This window comes from Saimiri boliviensis, chromosome 11 (assembly GCF_048565385.1).
Source record: "Saimiri boliviensis isolate mSaiBol1 chromosome 11, mSaiBol1.pri, whole genome shotgun sequence".
NCBI classification, from domain to species: domain Eukaryota; kingdom Metazoa; phylum Chordata; class Mammalia; order Primates; family Cebidae; genus Saimiri; species Saimiri boliviensis.
This window is the reverse complement of record NC_133459.1, coordinates 752,108-766,490: the sequence shown is the minus strand read 5'-3', so window position 1 is coordinate 766,490 and position 14,383 is coordinate 752,108. Positions and strand designations below refer to the sequence as shown.

Below are 14,383 nucleotides of genomic sequence, written 5' to 3'. Positions count from 1 at the left end.
TGTTGTCCAGGATGGTCTCGGTCTCTTGACCTCATGATCCGCCCGCCTCGGCCTCCCGAAGTGCTGAGATTACAGGCGTGAGCCACCGCGCCCGGCTAATTTCTGCTTTTTAAATGTGTTACTCTTAACACACTTAAAGATGCCCTTCATGGATCTTTCTTCATCCAACTTCAGGTTTCTTTTTGGTGTCCTTCCGTTGCACCCCACAGAACTCACAGGAGCGTATTCTCCAGAGCAGGTCTAGGTCTCGCGGTGAGGAGCTGCCTCCACTTCTGCGCATCTGGGAGCGCCCTCAGTTCTCCCTCACCTTGGAAGGAAAGTCATCATCTTCTTTTTTTTTTTTTTTTTTTGAGACGGAGTTTCGCTCTTGTTGCCCAGGCTGGAGTGCAATGGTGCGATCTCGGCTCACCGCAACCTCCGCCTCCTGGGTTCAGGCAATTCTCCTGCCTCAGCCTCCTGAGTAGCTGGGATTACAGGCACGTGCCACCATGCCCAGCTAATTTTTCGTATTTTTAGTAGAGACGGGGTTTCACCATGTTGACCAGGATGGTCTCAATCTCTTGACCTCGTGATCCACCCGCCTCGGCCTCCCAGAGTGCTGGGATTACAGGCTTGAGCCACCGCGCCCGGCCGGAAAGTCATCTTCTTACTGTGTTTTCAGGCTCGCCGAGGATGTCTTCCGCCTGCCCACTTCTGCCTTTGAGTTTCCGTTGTGAACATGCGCTTTTTGCTCTGGAATTTCTCTCTGGTTTCTTTTCAGAGCTTCTGACTCTATGGATATTCCCATCGTGTTCACATATCACTTTCTAGACTTTGTCCACATCTAAGTCTTTGTCTAGGACATCTACCATCAAGTGATTTTCAGGGACTGCATCTGTTGGGTTTTTTTTTCCTCTCTGAATGGGACATACTCTCCTGTTTCTTTGTTTCTCTTGTGTTTTTCTTAGTCCAAAATAGACATTTGACTCTCATATTGTGATTCTTCCTGATGCCCAAGGTTTCGCAGTTGTTCTGATTGTCGGGGCTGTGGGGGGATCGGCCTGTTGTGTAAGATGAGGACTTCAGGGGTCTTTTCCCAGCTTGCGCCTTTCCCTGGTCATGTGCAATCACATTATAATTTTCCCGTAGATACAGTTGTTTTTTAATGTTCTAGTCCTGAAATGTCTGCCTCCCAAAGGGGGAAAAGAGAGAAATGAAGTGGGGACAGAGGAGCCTGGTACTCATGCCTGAAACGCCTTCACCCTGGGGGCAGCCGCAGTTGCTGCCTCTTTGTGCCTCTGGGGTAGGACGTGCAGGCTTCGAACAGACCTCTAGGGTGTGGATAATGGCTCCATCTACCCACCTGCAACCTGGGTCTGGCTGCGTCGTGCCGGCTGCTTCGTGCCAGGGGTTTGGGGGCAGTGGGCTTGGGAGCTGCTCATGTGCTAAGCAGGGACGTTGACCAAAATTAACCACAGTTCACTCTCCAAGATTTCCCCTGAAGTTGCAAACCTTCTGTCGACCCCAGAGCCCCTCAGCAGTGCACGAGACTGGTCCTGCCGATGCAGTTGTTGTCTAGGTGGGGAGACTGATTCCCGGTGCTTCCTACTCCATCTTTCCAGAATCTTCTCCCACCCTTCCTTTTTGGCCAGTGAAGATGAGTCTGGAAGGTCCACCTGAGTCCTCGGGCTCACGGCCCCCAGGTTGGAGCTTTTTCTCCCTGGGCTTCTTGGACTCTGACCCTGACTCTGTTGGTGCCGTGTGCACATCACGAGTGTGTCCGCCAGGTGTGGGTGTGGAAGATGAGGCAGTTGTGCCTGGGTGGGGCCTTTTGGGGTAGGCAGTGTTGCTAGTGCCGTCTCCCTCCCTGCCCCGCATGCCAGTGTCTGCACATCACCGAACGATGAGAGAGGACTACAGTGACAAAGTGAAAGCCGGCCACTGGAGTCGCAGCCCGCCCCGGCCGCCTCGGGAGCGGTTCGAGCTGGGAGACAGCCGGAAGCCAGGTGAGGCCAGGCCGGCGCCTGCGCAGAAGCCAGCACCGTGTGAGTCTTTTCTGGGGTTGTTTGTCATAAATGTGTAAGATTCATTTAAGGAAAGCCCAGCTAAGTGATTTTTTCTTCTGAAGAAAATGATAGATGTGCCGGCTGCAGTACTCTCGTGTAGTGAGAGGGACGGAGAGTGCGTGTGTGCAGCCAGGTCGTGCGGTTTTCCGACCGGATACTCGTGACAGCCCCACTGGAAGAGTGGCTCTCCTAGCATCTGTGGATGAGCTGGCTTTTTCTTTTCTTTTCTTTTTTTTTTTTTTTTTGAGTCAGACTTTCAATTTTTTTCTTGTGTTGTGTTTTTTGTTTTTGTTTTTGTTTAGACGGAGTGTTGCTCTTGTTGCTAGGCTGGAGTGCAATGGCATGATCTCAGCTCACCGCAGCCTCTGTGCCTCCCAGGTCGAAGCGGCTCTCCTGCCTCAGCCTCCCAAGTGGCTGGGATTACAGGCATGCGCCACCACGCTTGGCTAATTTTGTATTTTTAGTAGAGATTTATCCATGTTGGTCAGGCTGGTCTCAAACTCCCAACCTCAGGTGATCCGCCTGCCTTGGCCTCCCAAAGTCCTGGGATTACTGCACCCAGCCGGATGAGCTGGTTTTCATACCAAGCGAAGTTAATCATTATGCAAAAGACACTAGTTTTGGGGTGGTGTTAGCTTGTTTGTTTAAAAACATTGCCCCAGTTCACCTTTAATGGTTTATTTCATAAGTAAAAGAAGAGAAAATGGAAGAAAGAGACCTGCTGTCCGACTTACAGGACATCAGTGACAGCGAGAGGAAGACCAGCTCTGCCGAGTCCTCCTCAGGTACCTGGACCCACCTGGCTTAGGCCTTGACCGCTGCCACCCAGGAGGGCCCAGGTTCACCCTCCGCTCCGCCATCTTTCTCCAGCGGAATCAGGGTCAGGTTCTGAAGAGGAAGAAGAGGAGGAGGAAGAGGAGGAGGAGGAAGGGAGCACCAGTGAAGAATCCGAGGAGGAGGAGGAGGAAGAGGAGGAGGAGGAGGAGGAGGAGGAGGAGACGGGCAGCAACTCTGAGGAGGCTTCAGAGCAGTCTGCCGGTGAGGCGCGTGATGACTGTGTGAGGTGCTGTGACTGGACCGTAGTGTTAGAAACTGCAGAGACGCAGCCTGGCAGGGGAGGCCTTGAAACTCCCTTCTATCTGGGACTCAGGAGACCTCCACATCGATTCTTTTTTTTTTTTTTTTTTTTTTGAGATGGAATCTTGCTCTGTTGCCCAGACTGGAGTATGGAGGCATGATCTCAGCTCACTGCAACCTCTGCCTCCTGGGTTCAAGTGATCCTCCCACCTCAGCCTCCCAAGTGGCTGGGATTACAGGCACGTGCCACCACAACCTGCATAATTTTTGTATTTTTAGTAGAAACAGGGTTTCACCATGTTAGCCAGGCTGGTCTTGAACTGCTGACCTCAGGTGATCCACCTGCCTGGGCCTCCCAAAGTACTGGGATTACAGGCGTGAGCCACTGCGCCTGGCCCCCACATTTATTATTAAGAACAATTGTTGCTTATGTAAGGCTGTTGGGCCCCACAGGGTCGTGGGGTGTCCCTTATGCTGTGCCGAGGTGCAGGATCCGAGAAGTAAAGAGACAGGACACTGAAGAACTGGAGAAGAGCATCTGGACTCTGGGGGCCACGCCACCTGTGAGCGGAGATGAGCAAGAGCCCCAAATGCCCAGAAGCATCTGTATTTTCTGTATTTATTAGGTATAAGCGGTGGGCAGGGCCGTGAGTGAGGTCATCATCTGTAGGCTCAGTAATAGGGCATCCATAATCACGAGTCACAAGCGAGGGGTCCACCCCATTGTGTCACCTGGGCAGAGAGGTGGGCTGTGCGCAGTAGGTGGCTGTGCCTTGCACAGTAGTAGATGGTCGTGTACAGAAAAGGGGTCCAGCCCCATTAGGTCACCGAGGCAAGGAGGTGGGCTGTGTGCAGCAGGTGTCGTGCGCGACACTTCTTACCTGGGGGCTGGAGGCTTCAAAGGGTTTCTAATAGAAGGATGCTGTAAGCCAGTGCAGTGGGGGCTGACAGACGTGCGCTCTTCTCTTAAGATATTTATGGGAGGATGATTTGAGCTAGCACAGAAGCGAGAAAAGACTGACAGGGTGTCCGGCCGCCGTGACTGGTCACACCAGAGGGTTCTTCTCCCTCCGTTACTTCCAGGATCTCAGGCCTGAGGCCGACTTTCCACAGGAACTGGATGCAAGGTGCTACAGCTCCTTTCTCAGGAGGAGAGGCTCCTGCTCCAAGCCTGCCGTACAGCGTGTGCCCTTTCAGGCAGGGCCGCTGCCGCCTGGGTCTTTGGTTCTCGTCCTGGTCTGGCTGTTTTCCCATGTACTGCTTCTGCTCTGGGACTGCTCTGGGCATTCCTCCTACTACAGACGACGATATGGTTATATAGGAGGATTCTATAAATCAGCACTAAATGTGTCGGTACAGCTCCGACTACAATACCTGTATGATTATATAGAAAGATTACGTGGGACTAAATATAATTATATATATAAGCTACTATATAGTAAGCAGTGAGTTATGCTTCTGGCAGTAACTGCATGGGGTCTGCACAGTTCTCCTTCTTCGGTGCCCCGGGGGGTGTTATCCACAGCTTAGGTGAAGCGGAGCCCGCATCCTGCTTATGGCAGAGTCTCGCACCACTTGACCCAGAGCCGATCTGAGCAGATGCCTCTTTTCTTTTGCAGAAGAAGTGAGTGAGGAAGAAATGAGTGAGGATGAGGAACGAGAAAATGAAAACCACCTTGTGCTTGGTAAGAGGCCTCCTTGTCTGTCTGCAAGCGCACAGCCCGCTCTTAAGTCAGCCTGTCCTGCAAGGCGTGGGGCATGCCAGGAGCTGACCAGCTGGGAGGCCACCTCATTTGTGGCCACTACAGTCTGTGCTGGTGGGGCCAGCATCCCTCAGTGGGGCACAGTGCTGACCAGCGGCATCCTGAGTGCCCAGCAGGGAGAAGGAACTGGGACGCACCCCCTGGGCCCAGTGCCCACAGGGAAGGCCAGTCAGGCAGTGAGGGCCGTGTCCTCAGCCTGGGGGACATGGATCCAGGCATGTCCCCCATGTGGCACTATACACCTCCTCCCAGCTCAGCATCTGGGCTGTCTCAGCCAAGCCTGTGAGGACTCGGTGCCCTGTGTCCATGGTGGGAGAGCCCGGCACCAGCACCTCCCATCAGGCCGCGGGGCAACCCAGCACCAGCACCTCCCATCAGGCCGCGGGGCAGCCCTGCCAAGAGCTTGGTACCCCCAGGGCAGGAGGACGTTTGTGGTCCTTGCTTGTTACTAGCTTTGTAATTAGGTTCAACTTTTCCAGTTCCAGAGTCACGGTTTGACCGAGATTCCGGAGAAAGTGAAGAAGCAGAAGAAGAAGTGGGCGAGGGGACGCCGCAAAGCAGTGCACTGACAGAGGGTGACTACGTGCCGGACTCCCCCGCCCTGTCACCCATTGAGCTCAAGCAGGAGCTGCCCAAGTACCTGCCGGCCCTGCAGGTCAGGCCCTCCCTCACCCCTGCAGGTCAGGCCCTCCCCCACCCCTGTAGGTCAGGCACTCCCTCAACCCTGCAGGTCAGGCCCTCCCTCACCCCTGCAGATCAGGCCCTCCCCTACCCCTGCAGATCAGGCCCTCCCTCACCCCTGCAGATCAGGCCCTCCCCCACCCCTGCAGGTCAGGCCCTCCCAAAGCCACTGGGCCGCTATCCGCATTGGCAGTCGGAGTTAGCACAGGCAGGCTCTGTCTGCTGCTTATTAGCACAGGCTGAGCAAAACCTGGCCCCCGCATTGGCATCTGTTGCCTCAAGGTGGCTGGACCCACCTGGGGAGAGAGGGTCAGGCATGGCTGCCAGACCCCTATGCCTCCCAGTCCTGCCTCCTCCTCTTGCTGGACGGCACTGGGTGGGCAGCGAGGTGCTGCAGGGCTGCTCTGGGGTGTGGAAGCGGAAGGAGACAGCCTGGGCCTAGAGCCACTCTGCTGTCACTGCTGCTGCCGCCTCTGCGGTGGAGACCAGTGCTCTCCTCTTGGCCCCTGCGTGGGTGAGTTACATGGGCACCAAGGCCTCGTTACTGGCGTAATGAGGGATTGGTGGCAGCTGCTGGAGTCAGTGTAGATATATGTAGCCATAAGCTTTTCGTTTGGGCAAGTATCGGTAAGGGCAAGATACTGCTGGGAGTGATTTGGAAGGGACAGGCCTGAGAGGGTGCCGGTGGCCTCGGCGGCCTGGGAGGCGTGCGGGGGCTTGGTCTCTTCCTTGGCGCCTGTGGGTGGAGAGGTTCCCTCTGGCATGTGTAGCCCGTCTACTGCCCAACGCCTGTGAGCGCCTCGCCCGTACTGCCCCTGAGCACAGGCCACGAGGTCCAGCCCTGGTCGGCAGCCCCAAAGTCCACCCAGGGGAAATGCCATGACGTGGGGCATCGTGCTGTGCTGTGGCAAGTAGTGCCCGTCCTGTGTCCTCCTGGGACAAGCAGGTACACACCCAGTTTGACAGAGAGACTCGGGACGGGCTTTATTTGGAGACAGCGTCTGGCTCTATCGCCGGCTGAGGTGAAGTGGCTGGATCGTGGCTCACTGCAGCCTCAACTTCCCAGGCTCACACAGTGCTCTCATCTTAGCCTTCTGAGTAGCTGGAACTATAGGCTCAAGCCACCATGCTTGGCTAATTTTATTTTGTTTTGCAGAAAACAGTGTCTTACCATGTTGGTCAGGCTGGTCTTGAACTCCTGGGCCTCCCAAAGTGCTGGGATTACAGGCCTGAGCCCTCACACCCAGCCAGATGGCCTTTTGTTCACACTGATTTTGTTTCATAATAAAAGGCCACATGGTCTTGAAACAAACATTGAAAGAACTGAGCTGCTGCCGGCCCCACCCCCGCCCTTCCCAAGGCTATGCCTTGCACCCACCCTGTGCCAGGTGTGCTGTGCCCGTGGACACGGCCTCCCTCTCTCCAGCTGACAAGGCCACTGAGACCTCACATAGGTGCTTCCTCCCCAGGGCTGCCGGAGCGTGGAGGAGTTCCAGTGCTTGAACAGGATTGAGGAGGGCACCTATGGAGTGGTCTACAGAGCAAAAGACAAGAAAACAGGTGGGCAGAGTCCCGGCTCACCCCACCAGGGCAAGGGGAAGTGGGGCAGGGCCTGGCTGTCCCAGGACCTGCAGGCTGCACCAGGTCTCGCCTCATCTGAGCAGCTGCTTGAGGTCAGACCCTTCAGCACCTCTAGAAGCCAGAGGTCAGCCTGGCCCTGGGACCCTGCTGCTCCTTGGCAATAGCCGGTGGCCCGCCCCACAGGGCCGAAGCCAAGGCCGGGGAGCGGTCTGTGCCAGCGCGGGTCTGAAGGGTTCTCTGCCTTGTGCCTGTTCATGTTCCCAGTGTCCCGCCCGAGCAGGGGTGTGAGCCGGGGACTCCCCAGCACCTGAGGCTGGCTCCGTTGGCGAAGCTGCGTGGCTCCCAAGTGGCTGTGGATGTCTGTGGTGTGTGGAGAGTGGGGAAGCGTGTCATAGGTGCTGCCAAGACCCTGGCTGGGGCATTCTGGTGCCTGCCTGCCCCTGTCCAGAACCAGCCCTTCCTCCGTGTAATGCTAGCGCTTTGGGCACGGCCTGCAGTCCCCGCTGAATGAGGCTGCTGTTGGTACTGTGATTTTGAGAACACCCGTCAGTGCCATCTGTGTGTTCTTCACAGACGAAATTGTGGCTCTAAAGCGGCTAAAAATGGAGAAGGAGAAGGAGGGTTTCCCTATCACGTCGCTGAGGGAGATCAACACCATCCTCAAGGCCCAGCACCCCAACATCGTCACCGTTAGAGTGAGCAGGGCCCCGCCGCGCCGGCCCCGGGTGGAGGCTGTTCCAAGGGGCCAGGGCCGTCCTGTTCTGAGGGGCTCCCCTGTGCTTAGCAGAGTCCTTCACAGACCACACAGAAGCCGGCATTCGCCTCCCGGTGGCACCGGAGGTCCTTACTGTCCCCCAGCATCTGCATCCGGGTTCAGGTGGCGGTGGGGTGGGTGGGGCCTGGCGGCGCCCAGCACACTCAGAGCCGTGCCCTGCAGGAGATCGTGGTGGGCAGCAACATGGACAAAATCTACATCGTGATGAACTACGTGGAGCACGACCTCAAGAGCCTGATGGAGACCATGAAGCAGCCCTTCCTGCCAGGTACGGCCGCGCCGGGGCTCTCGGCGCACGGGCGGAGCGGGGTCCCGGTCGCCCCTCGGCGACGCTGCTGCACGGTGCGTGCCAGGCCTCTGTTGCTGCTGAGGCAAGTGAGCCAGCCACCCCGAGGGCCCCAGGCGGGGCGGCCAGGTCCACACGCGTGGCTGTCCCCCCAGGGGAGGTGAAGACCCTGATGATCCAGCTGCTGCGGGGGGTGAAGCACCTGCACGACAACTGGATCCTGCACCGCGACCTCAAGACGTCCAACCTGCTGCTCAGCCACGCCGGCATCCTCAAGGTGAGCCCCGCCCGGGCGCTGCCCAGGGCCACCTGCCGGGCCCGCTCACAGCCACCCTTCTGTCCTCGCAGGTAGGGGACTTCGGGCTGGCACGGGAGTACGGATCCCCGCTGAAGGCGTACACCCCGGTGGTGGTGACCCTGTGGTACCGTGCGCCGGAGCTGCTGCTGGGTGCAAAGGTGAGTCGGGGGCGTCTGAGCGTCTCCCTCCCCCCCGACAGCCTCCTGGCTTGGCAGGCCCTGGCCCTCCTGAGCCTCTCCTCGGCCCGTAGGAATACTCCACGGCCGTGGACATGTGGTCGGTGGGCTGCATCTTCGGGGAGCTGCTGACGCAGAAGCCGCTGTTCCCTGGGAAGTCGGAAATCGACCAGATCAACAAAGTGTTCAAGGTGGGCCTGGGGCCGGCACGGTCTCTGTGGCACAGGTCCCCTGCTGCAGGCGCCCTGCGGGGTTGTGGAGGAGCCGTGGGAATGCCACTAGGGGGCCACCGAGAGGTGTCCTGGTGGCTTGTCTTCTCTGCCAGGACACGGGTGCCAACACCGTGGGTCACTTGGTGTGGCCGTTGAAACGCTTCTGTCTTTTAGGACCTGGGAACCCCCAGTGAGAAAATCTGGCCCGGCTACAACGACCTCCCGGCAGTGAAGAAGATGACCTTCAGCGAGTACCCTTACAACAACCTCCGCAAACGCTTCGGGGCCCTGCTGTCTGACCAGGGCTTTGACCTCATGAACAAGTGAGTCCCTGTGTAGCCGGGTGGCCACAGAGGCCACGAGCCACAGCACTGGCTTCCCGGTCCCAAGCCCACCTGCTGGCTCGCCGCCTTCCAGAACTGTCTGGTGCTTGGCCCCCCATGCCCTGAGCCCATCCCACACAGCCCATCTTTGGGGAACCCAGCGGGGCACATGAGCACCTCCCGGGCCTCTGGCCCTCTCCCCACAGGTTCCTGACCTACTTCCCGGGGAGGAGGATCAGCGCCGAGGACGGCCTGAAGCACGAGTATTTCCGAGAGACCCCCCTCCCCATCGACCCCTCCATGTTCCCCACGTGGCCCGCCAAGAGTGAGCAGCAGCGTGTGAAGCGGGGCACCAGCCCGAGGCCCCCTGAGGGAGGCCTGGGCTACAGCCAGCTGGTGAGGGGTCTGGCGGGTGGGGCGTGCCCACGGGGGTGCTGGCTTGGGCACGGTCCTCACGGTAGCCGACTCATGTCCAGGGCGACGATGACCTGAAGGAGACAGGCTTCCACCTTACCACCACGAACCAGGGGGCCTCGGCCGCGGGCCCTGGCTTCAGCCTCAAGTTCTGAGGGTCAGAGTGGACCCCAAGTCATGGGGAGAACTCAGCGGGGACCACAAGCACAGCTTCTGCAGCTGGAGCTGCCATGAGTCTCAGGACTTCATCTTACTGTGTGTTCCGTGTTTTATTTTGGTTTGTAAATTTGTAGAATTAAATCATTTTCCTTGTTGTGGAGGAAAGAGCTGTGTTTTCAGGTCTACTTGACTTGCACCCAGGGAGGAGCGGGGGCACGTCTGAGGGTCCCCCACTATACCGTCTCCCACTCTCGACACACATCGGGCTCTCTGGGCCGTGGTTTTGACGGTGCTGGTGGGGGCAGGGTCAGTTGTGGAATCTTCGGAGCTGGAGACCCGTGTCCGTGTTGGGATGAGCAGTGTCTTCCTGCCCCGACTCGGGTGTCCAGACCAGCCGTCCACGCAGGCCCTGGCCCCAGCCCCAGCCCCAGCCCAGGTGCGCCGGCAGCTTCAGCAGGTTTTTATACGAGGTGGTTACAAGTGTTAAAATGTATTAAAAGGATTCTTGGAGGAAAGCTGCTGTGTCCTTTCAGTGGCCTGGGACCATGTCTGGGAGGGGAGTCGCAGGCCCCCCGGGCTCTAGCGGGACACGAGGGGCGCTCCTACCTCTCAGGGCCTCTGCTCCAGCAAGGTGGTCCCCTGGCCCCTACTTGCCCTGGCAGCCTGTGCCAGTCCTACCAACCCCAGCCATACCCACTTGCAGAGGATCCCGGAGGCCCATCTCGCCTCCTTCAGGAAGCCCCCGTTGCCTCCCGCCCCCGTCTCTGAGCAAGTCCTAGACAGACCCAGGCTTCCTGGGCTACCCCATGAGCTGCCCCTGGCACTGGGGCCTTCGCTCGTCCCACTTTCCCAGGAGCCACCTCGGCAAAGCCCATGCCATCCTGGGCTGTACCTGTTGTCTGCTATGTGCGGAAGCAGGGGGTCTCTGGTCCTGAGGACGCCCACCTCCGGAGGGTCAGGGGCCAGGGTGTGTCCACCTGCCCAGACTGGCTGCCACCACCCTCCCAAGAAAGAGCAGGAGACATCAGGGAGAAAGTGCTTTATCAGCCGTGCTCCACGTGGGCTCAGCCCCGCACTCGGACTCGCCAGGAGTAGGTGCTCAGCACGCGCTGCTGCCTGCGGACCACACAGGTGTAGGTGCCCTCGTTGACGGCGTTGGCAATGATGCTCAGGTGCGCCTCGCCCAGGGCCAGGTAGCCGGGGTAGGAGAACTCCAGTGGCTCCTGGTCCTTGTACCAGCTGAGGGAGGGGGGTGCCCCTGTAGGCTCAGCCCCCGCTGCTGCCTGGGCCCCCACCCCAAGGACCACCAGGCTCCCCACTCACTACACTTTCCCCTTCTTGTGGAGAATCTTCTGGCCACAGCGGAAGGTCACGTTCCTGCCCTCAGGCACCAACCTGGTTTTGGTCCTGGGGGGCGGTGGGGTGGCGGCCACCGTGGGGAAGGGGAATTCTGCTCGGGTTGGGGGAAGAGCCCCGTCAGCGTCCCCCCAGCCCAGGCCATGGCCAAGACCACGCAGCCCTGTCCCGGCCTTGGGCATCACCGTAGCAGAAGTCGCAGCTGCTGGGGCAGAGCCTCTTCATGAGCCGCCGGCGAGCGTCGCAGAAGCCCCTCCGCGCCCAGGACGTGCACACGAACAGCCGGTCCAGGCATCCTGTCGGGAGCGTGGGGAGCTCGGCCTGGCTCAGGACCGCCCGGTCCCCCCCTCCCGCCCGACAAAGGGACTCACCATAGAGCCGGTGCAGCCCCCACAGCTCGTCCTGCGACAGCGCCTTCCAGCCGCGCAGCGTGGCGTTCAGGTGCATGAGCGCCCGGCCGTGCTGTGAGTGCATCAGGCCCAGCGCGTGGCCGATCTCGTGGGCCGCCACGTGCACCAGGTCAGTGAGCCACACGCCTGCGGGCCCCCGCCGGTCAGCGCCTGGGAGCCCCAAGCCCAGCCCCGCCGCCCGTGGGCCGGCTCCCCGAGGCCCGGCACGTCTGCTGGAGCGCAGCCGCGGAGCCACCCTCGGCCGCAGCCACGGAAAGATAAGAATGTTCTGGGCCCAGGCGGTGAGCTCGGCCCCCAGGAATGCAGCTCCAGCTACCGCTCCAGCAGCGCAGGGGGATGGGAAGGGGAGTTCGGGGCTGCCGGGACTAGGGGCTCCCACGGGCTCTCCTCCTTGCCTGCTTGACCCCAGGAGCAGCCACCACCCCGGAAAGTCCCTCCTGCCGTAGGCCCCAAAGCCCGCCCGCCCGCTGCAGCCCCCCGTGCTGCGGGGGAGAGGCCCCCGGAGGCCAGCCTGGAGGGTCACCTTTCTTCCAGCTGTAGCGCGTGGGGCCCAGGACCCAGTACTCGCTGTCGTCGAAGTGGATGCCGCCGTGCGGGGGGAAGAAGGCGTGGGCCAGCTCCCCGGTGGGGCCGTCGAAGCAGTGGTGCAGCGTGGAGACCAGGCAGTCCGTGTGGTTGATCGGGTAGAAACCTGCGGGGAGCACCGGGCTGAGAGGCCGGGCGCGCACAGCCGGGCCGGGCTGGGGGCGGGCGCCCACCTATCCGGAGGTCGCTGGGCTGCTCGGGGGCCACCTCGCGAAAGCTGAAGGGGGACACGTCGCTCCACATGCGGAAGGCGGCAGCCAGGGCCCGCCGGGTCTCCCGCGGGCTCAGCAGGTTCCGCGGGAAGGAGAGGATCCTGCCGGGAAGGTGGGCTTAGTGGGGGGCCGGCCGCGCCCCTCCCCCAGGGCCAGGCCACGGCGCACCTGTACGTGAGATTAAAGTGGTCCCAGCGCAGCCTGGCTGGGGTCAGCGTGTAGCGGCGTCTGCGGGGGGGCAGTGAGCCCGGGACGCGGGTGGGGGGGACCCCCGAGAGGCCCAGCGCAGCGGCGTCTCCCTTCAGGGAAGAAGGCGTGAGTGGGAGGCATCGGGGACGGTCCCCAGAGCCAAAAACTGCCCTGCAAAACGGACTGGAAAGAAACGGGGGTGGGGGTGCCCAGGGCTAGGAGCGGGCGTGGCGGGTCCTGTCTGCCTGCGTTTTGGGGTCTCCTATCCCGAGCGCCCGTTGCCCGTCCCTGGGAACGCGGCCCAGTGGAGTGGAAGGGGCTGAACAGGAGGGCGCGGCCTCCCACCCCTCCCAACAACTGGACGCAGCGGCCCTCCGACCTCGGGACGCACATCTGGACCCTCAAACACCCCACAGACCCCGCACACGTCCTGCAGGCGCCTGAATAGACCAGACACTTAGACGGCGAGCCCAACCCGAAACCTGGCCTCCCCGGGCCGCTCACCTGCGCTGCGCTCGCGGCCGGCACCGCCGGGGCCCCCAGCCGGGCCAGCAGCACCAGCGCGGGGAAGAGGCACAGCGCGGCCAGCGCGGCTCCGAGCCGGCGGCTCTCGACGCCCGCCTCCGTGGCCTCCGAGGGGACACGGCCCCCGCGGCCCATGGTGGACTTGCTGTGGGGCTCAGGGCTGCATGGGGCAGCACCGCGCGGGGACCCGGGGCCGTAGAGCCGCCGGGGAGGATCCGGAGGGGAAGCGGCGGCTGGGCGGCTCGGGTTACAGCCCCGTGGGGGGGGGAGATGGGGCGGGAGAGGGGGTAAGGCTGCCCCTGAAGGGAACCAGCTGGCCCGTCCGCTGGCCCAGCCGCCCGCTGCCTCTAGCCGGGGGCATGGGGACCTGAGTCCCATGGCCAGGGGCAGAGGCCTGGGCATGGGCTGCGGGGCGGGGTCCTGGGAGTGGGGGGCGAAGAGGGCCCCAGACAGCCAGGGAAGGGCAGCGCCAGAGCTCCCGCTTCCGAAAGGGCAGCCAGTGGGGGTCCCCAAGCCGGCTGGGCACTGAATGGCCTGGTGGCTTTTTCCCGAACGGATTCCCCAACAATCCCCTGAGCCCTCCATGAGCGGAGTCTCCATCCCGGCCCAGGCCACTGAGCGGGGCCGCAGGGGACGCGCCGCCCGCCTGACAGTGTCCCTGGGAGATGGGAGGGGACGGCAGGATGGGGACGTGGCAGTGAGTACGGGGCGGCGGAGGGGGGCGGAGAGGGGGTGCGTGGGTGGGGAAGGGCCGCAGAGGGTGCCAGGCTGCGGGGTCTCCCGGAGGTCCGGGAAGGGGCGGGCCCTGGCTCGGGAACCCCCGTGGGGGGCAGCACGGGAGGTGGAGGGTGTGCGGCTCCTGAATCCCCCCCCCACAACGCTAGGCCCCAGCAAAGGGGAGAGGGAGACGGGAGGGGGACAGGAAGCCGAGCCAGGCGCCGGGCGTGGAGGTCTGGACCGTTCTGACTGGGGCGCGGGCGGGGAGCGGGTGCGCAGCGGCCCGAAGGCTCGACGGGGCGGCCGGCGTCCAGGCGCGAGCGGCTCTGGACCGGGAACCCAGGCCTGGCACCGCCGTCCCGCGGGGCGGGGGCAGAGGCCAGGGCAGAGGAGCAGGAGGTTCCGAGCCAGACAGGCCTGGGTCCCGTCCCTCCCCGTTTTCCGCGCCGGCCTCGGGCCCAGGGTGACGGCGGCGGCCGCGCCAGCGGGGTCAGCGCCAAGCAGCTGGCGGCGGCCGCGGGCGGTTCTTGGAAAGCGCGAGCCGCTGGGCCCGGCCGGGTGTTCGCTCCGACTCCGCCCCCGCGCCCCGCCCCGCTCGC

The 14,383-nt window shown here is 61.7% G+C and overlaps 2 protein-coding genes across 8 annotated transcripts in view; one reads left to right on the top strand and one right to left on the bottom strand.

The window, feature by feature from the left end:
- Positions 1–10,305, top strand: part of LOC101042438 (cyclin-dependent kinase 11B) — a 32,954-nt gene extending 22,649 nt beyond the window's left edge. For 3 of the 6 annotated variants that reach the window (XM_039474540.2, XM_039474539.2, XM_039474543.2), the window contains exons 7-20: positions 1,863–2,024; positions 2,735–2,830; positions 2,916–3,083; positions 4,742–4,807; positions 5,365–5,540; positions 7,036–7,126; positions 7,721–7,842; positions 8,085–8,190; positions 8,364–8,485; positions 8,557–8,664; positions 8,757–8,873; positions 9,069–9,217; positions 9,424–9,613; positions 9,694–10,305. In XM_039474540.2, coding sequence (XP_039330474.1) covers positions 1,863–2,024; positions 2,735–2,830; positions 2,916–3,083; positions 4,742–4,807; positions 5,365–5,540; positions 7,036–7,126; positions 7,721–7,842; positions 8,085–8,190; positions 8,364–8,485; positions 8,557–8,664; positions 8,757–8,873; positions 9,069–9,217; positions 9,424–9,613; positions 9,694–9,786 — 1,766 coding nt within the window. In that variant the 3' untranslated portion in view covers positions 9,787–10,305. The remainder of the gene's footprint in view (positions 1–1,862; positions 2,025–2,734; positions 2,831–2,915; positions 3,084–4,741; positions 4,808–5,364; positions 5,541–7,035; positions 7,127–7,720; positions 7,843–8,084; positions 8,191–8,363; positions 8,486–8,556; positions 8,665–8,756; positions 8,874–9,068; positions 9,218–9,423; positions 9,614–9,693) is intronic. The other 3 variants (XM_039474542.2, XM_039474545.2, XM_039474541.2) reach the window with 1 other exon arrangement.
- On the bottom strand, positions 6,683–14,363 carry MMP23B (matrix metallopeptidase 23B). Of its 2 annotated transcripts, none has more exons than XM_010350349.3 (8): positions 13,047–14,363; positions 12,522–12,652; positions 12,315–12,454; positions 12,080–12,247; positions 11,518–11,682; positions 11,332–11,442; positions 11,117–11,240; positions 6,683–11,029 (listed from the first exon to the last, which is right to left on the bottom strand). In XM_010350349.3, exons 1-8 carry the CDS (start codon positions 13,665–13,667, stop codon positions 10,855–10,857), a joined length of 1,635 nt encoding a protein of 544 aa, XP_010348651.1. In that variant the 5' UTR covers positions 13,668–14,363; the 3' UTR covers positions 6,683–10,854. The 2 variants fall into 2 exon arrangements, with proteins under 2 accessions (XP_010348651.1, XP_003939704.1); XM_003939655.3 differs by having other exon boundaries at positions 11,114–11,240; positions 13,047–14,362.
- Positions 14,364–14,383: the final 20 nt, after the last annotated feature.

Excerpts from the sequence above, each read along its gene's own strand:
- MMP23B (XM_003939655.3), bottom strand. The coding sequence starts at position 13,667 with ATGGAGACTCCGCTCATGGAGGGCTCAGGGGATTGTTGGGGAATCCGT. Across the intron at positions 12,248-12,314 it reads GCCCAGCGACCTCCGGATAG|GTTTCTACCCGATCAACCAC; the intron begins GTGGGCGCCCGC and ends TGCTCCCCGCAG. Across the intron at positions 11,443-11,517 it reads GGGGCTGCACCGGCTCTATG|GATGCCTGGACCGGCTGTTC; the intron begins GTGAGTCCCTTT and ends CGCTCCCGACAG.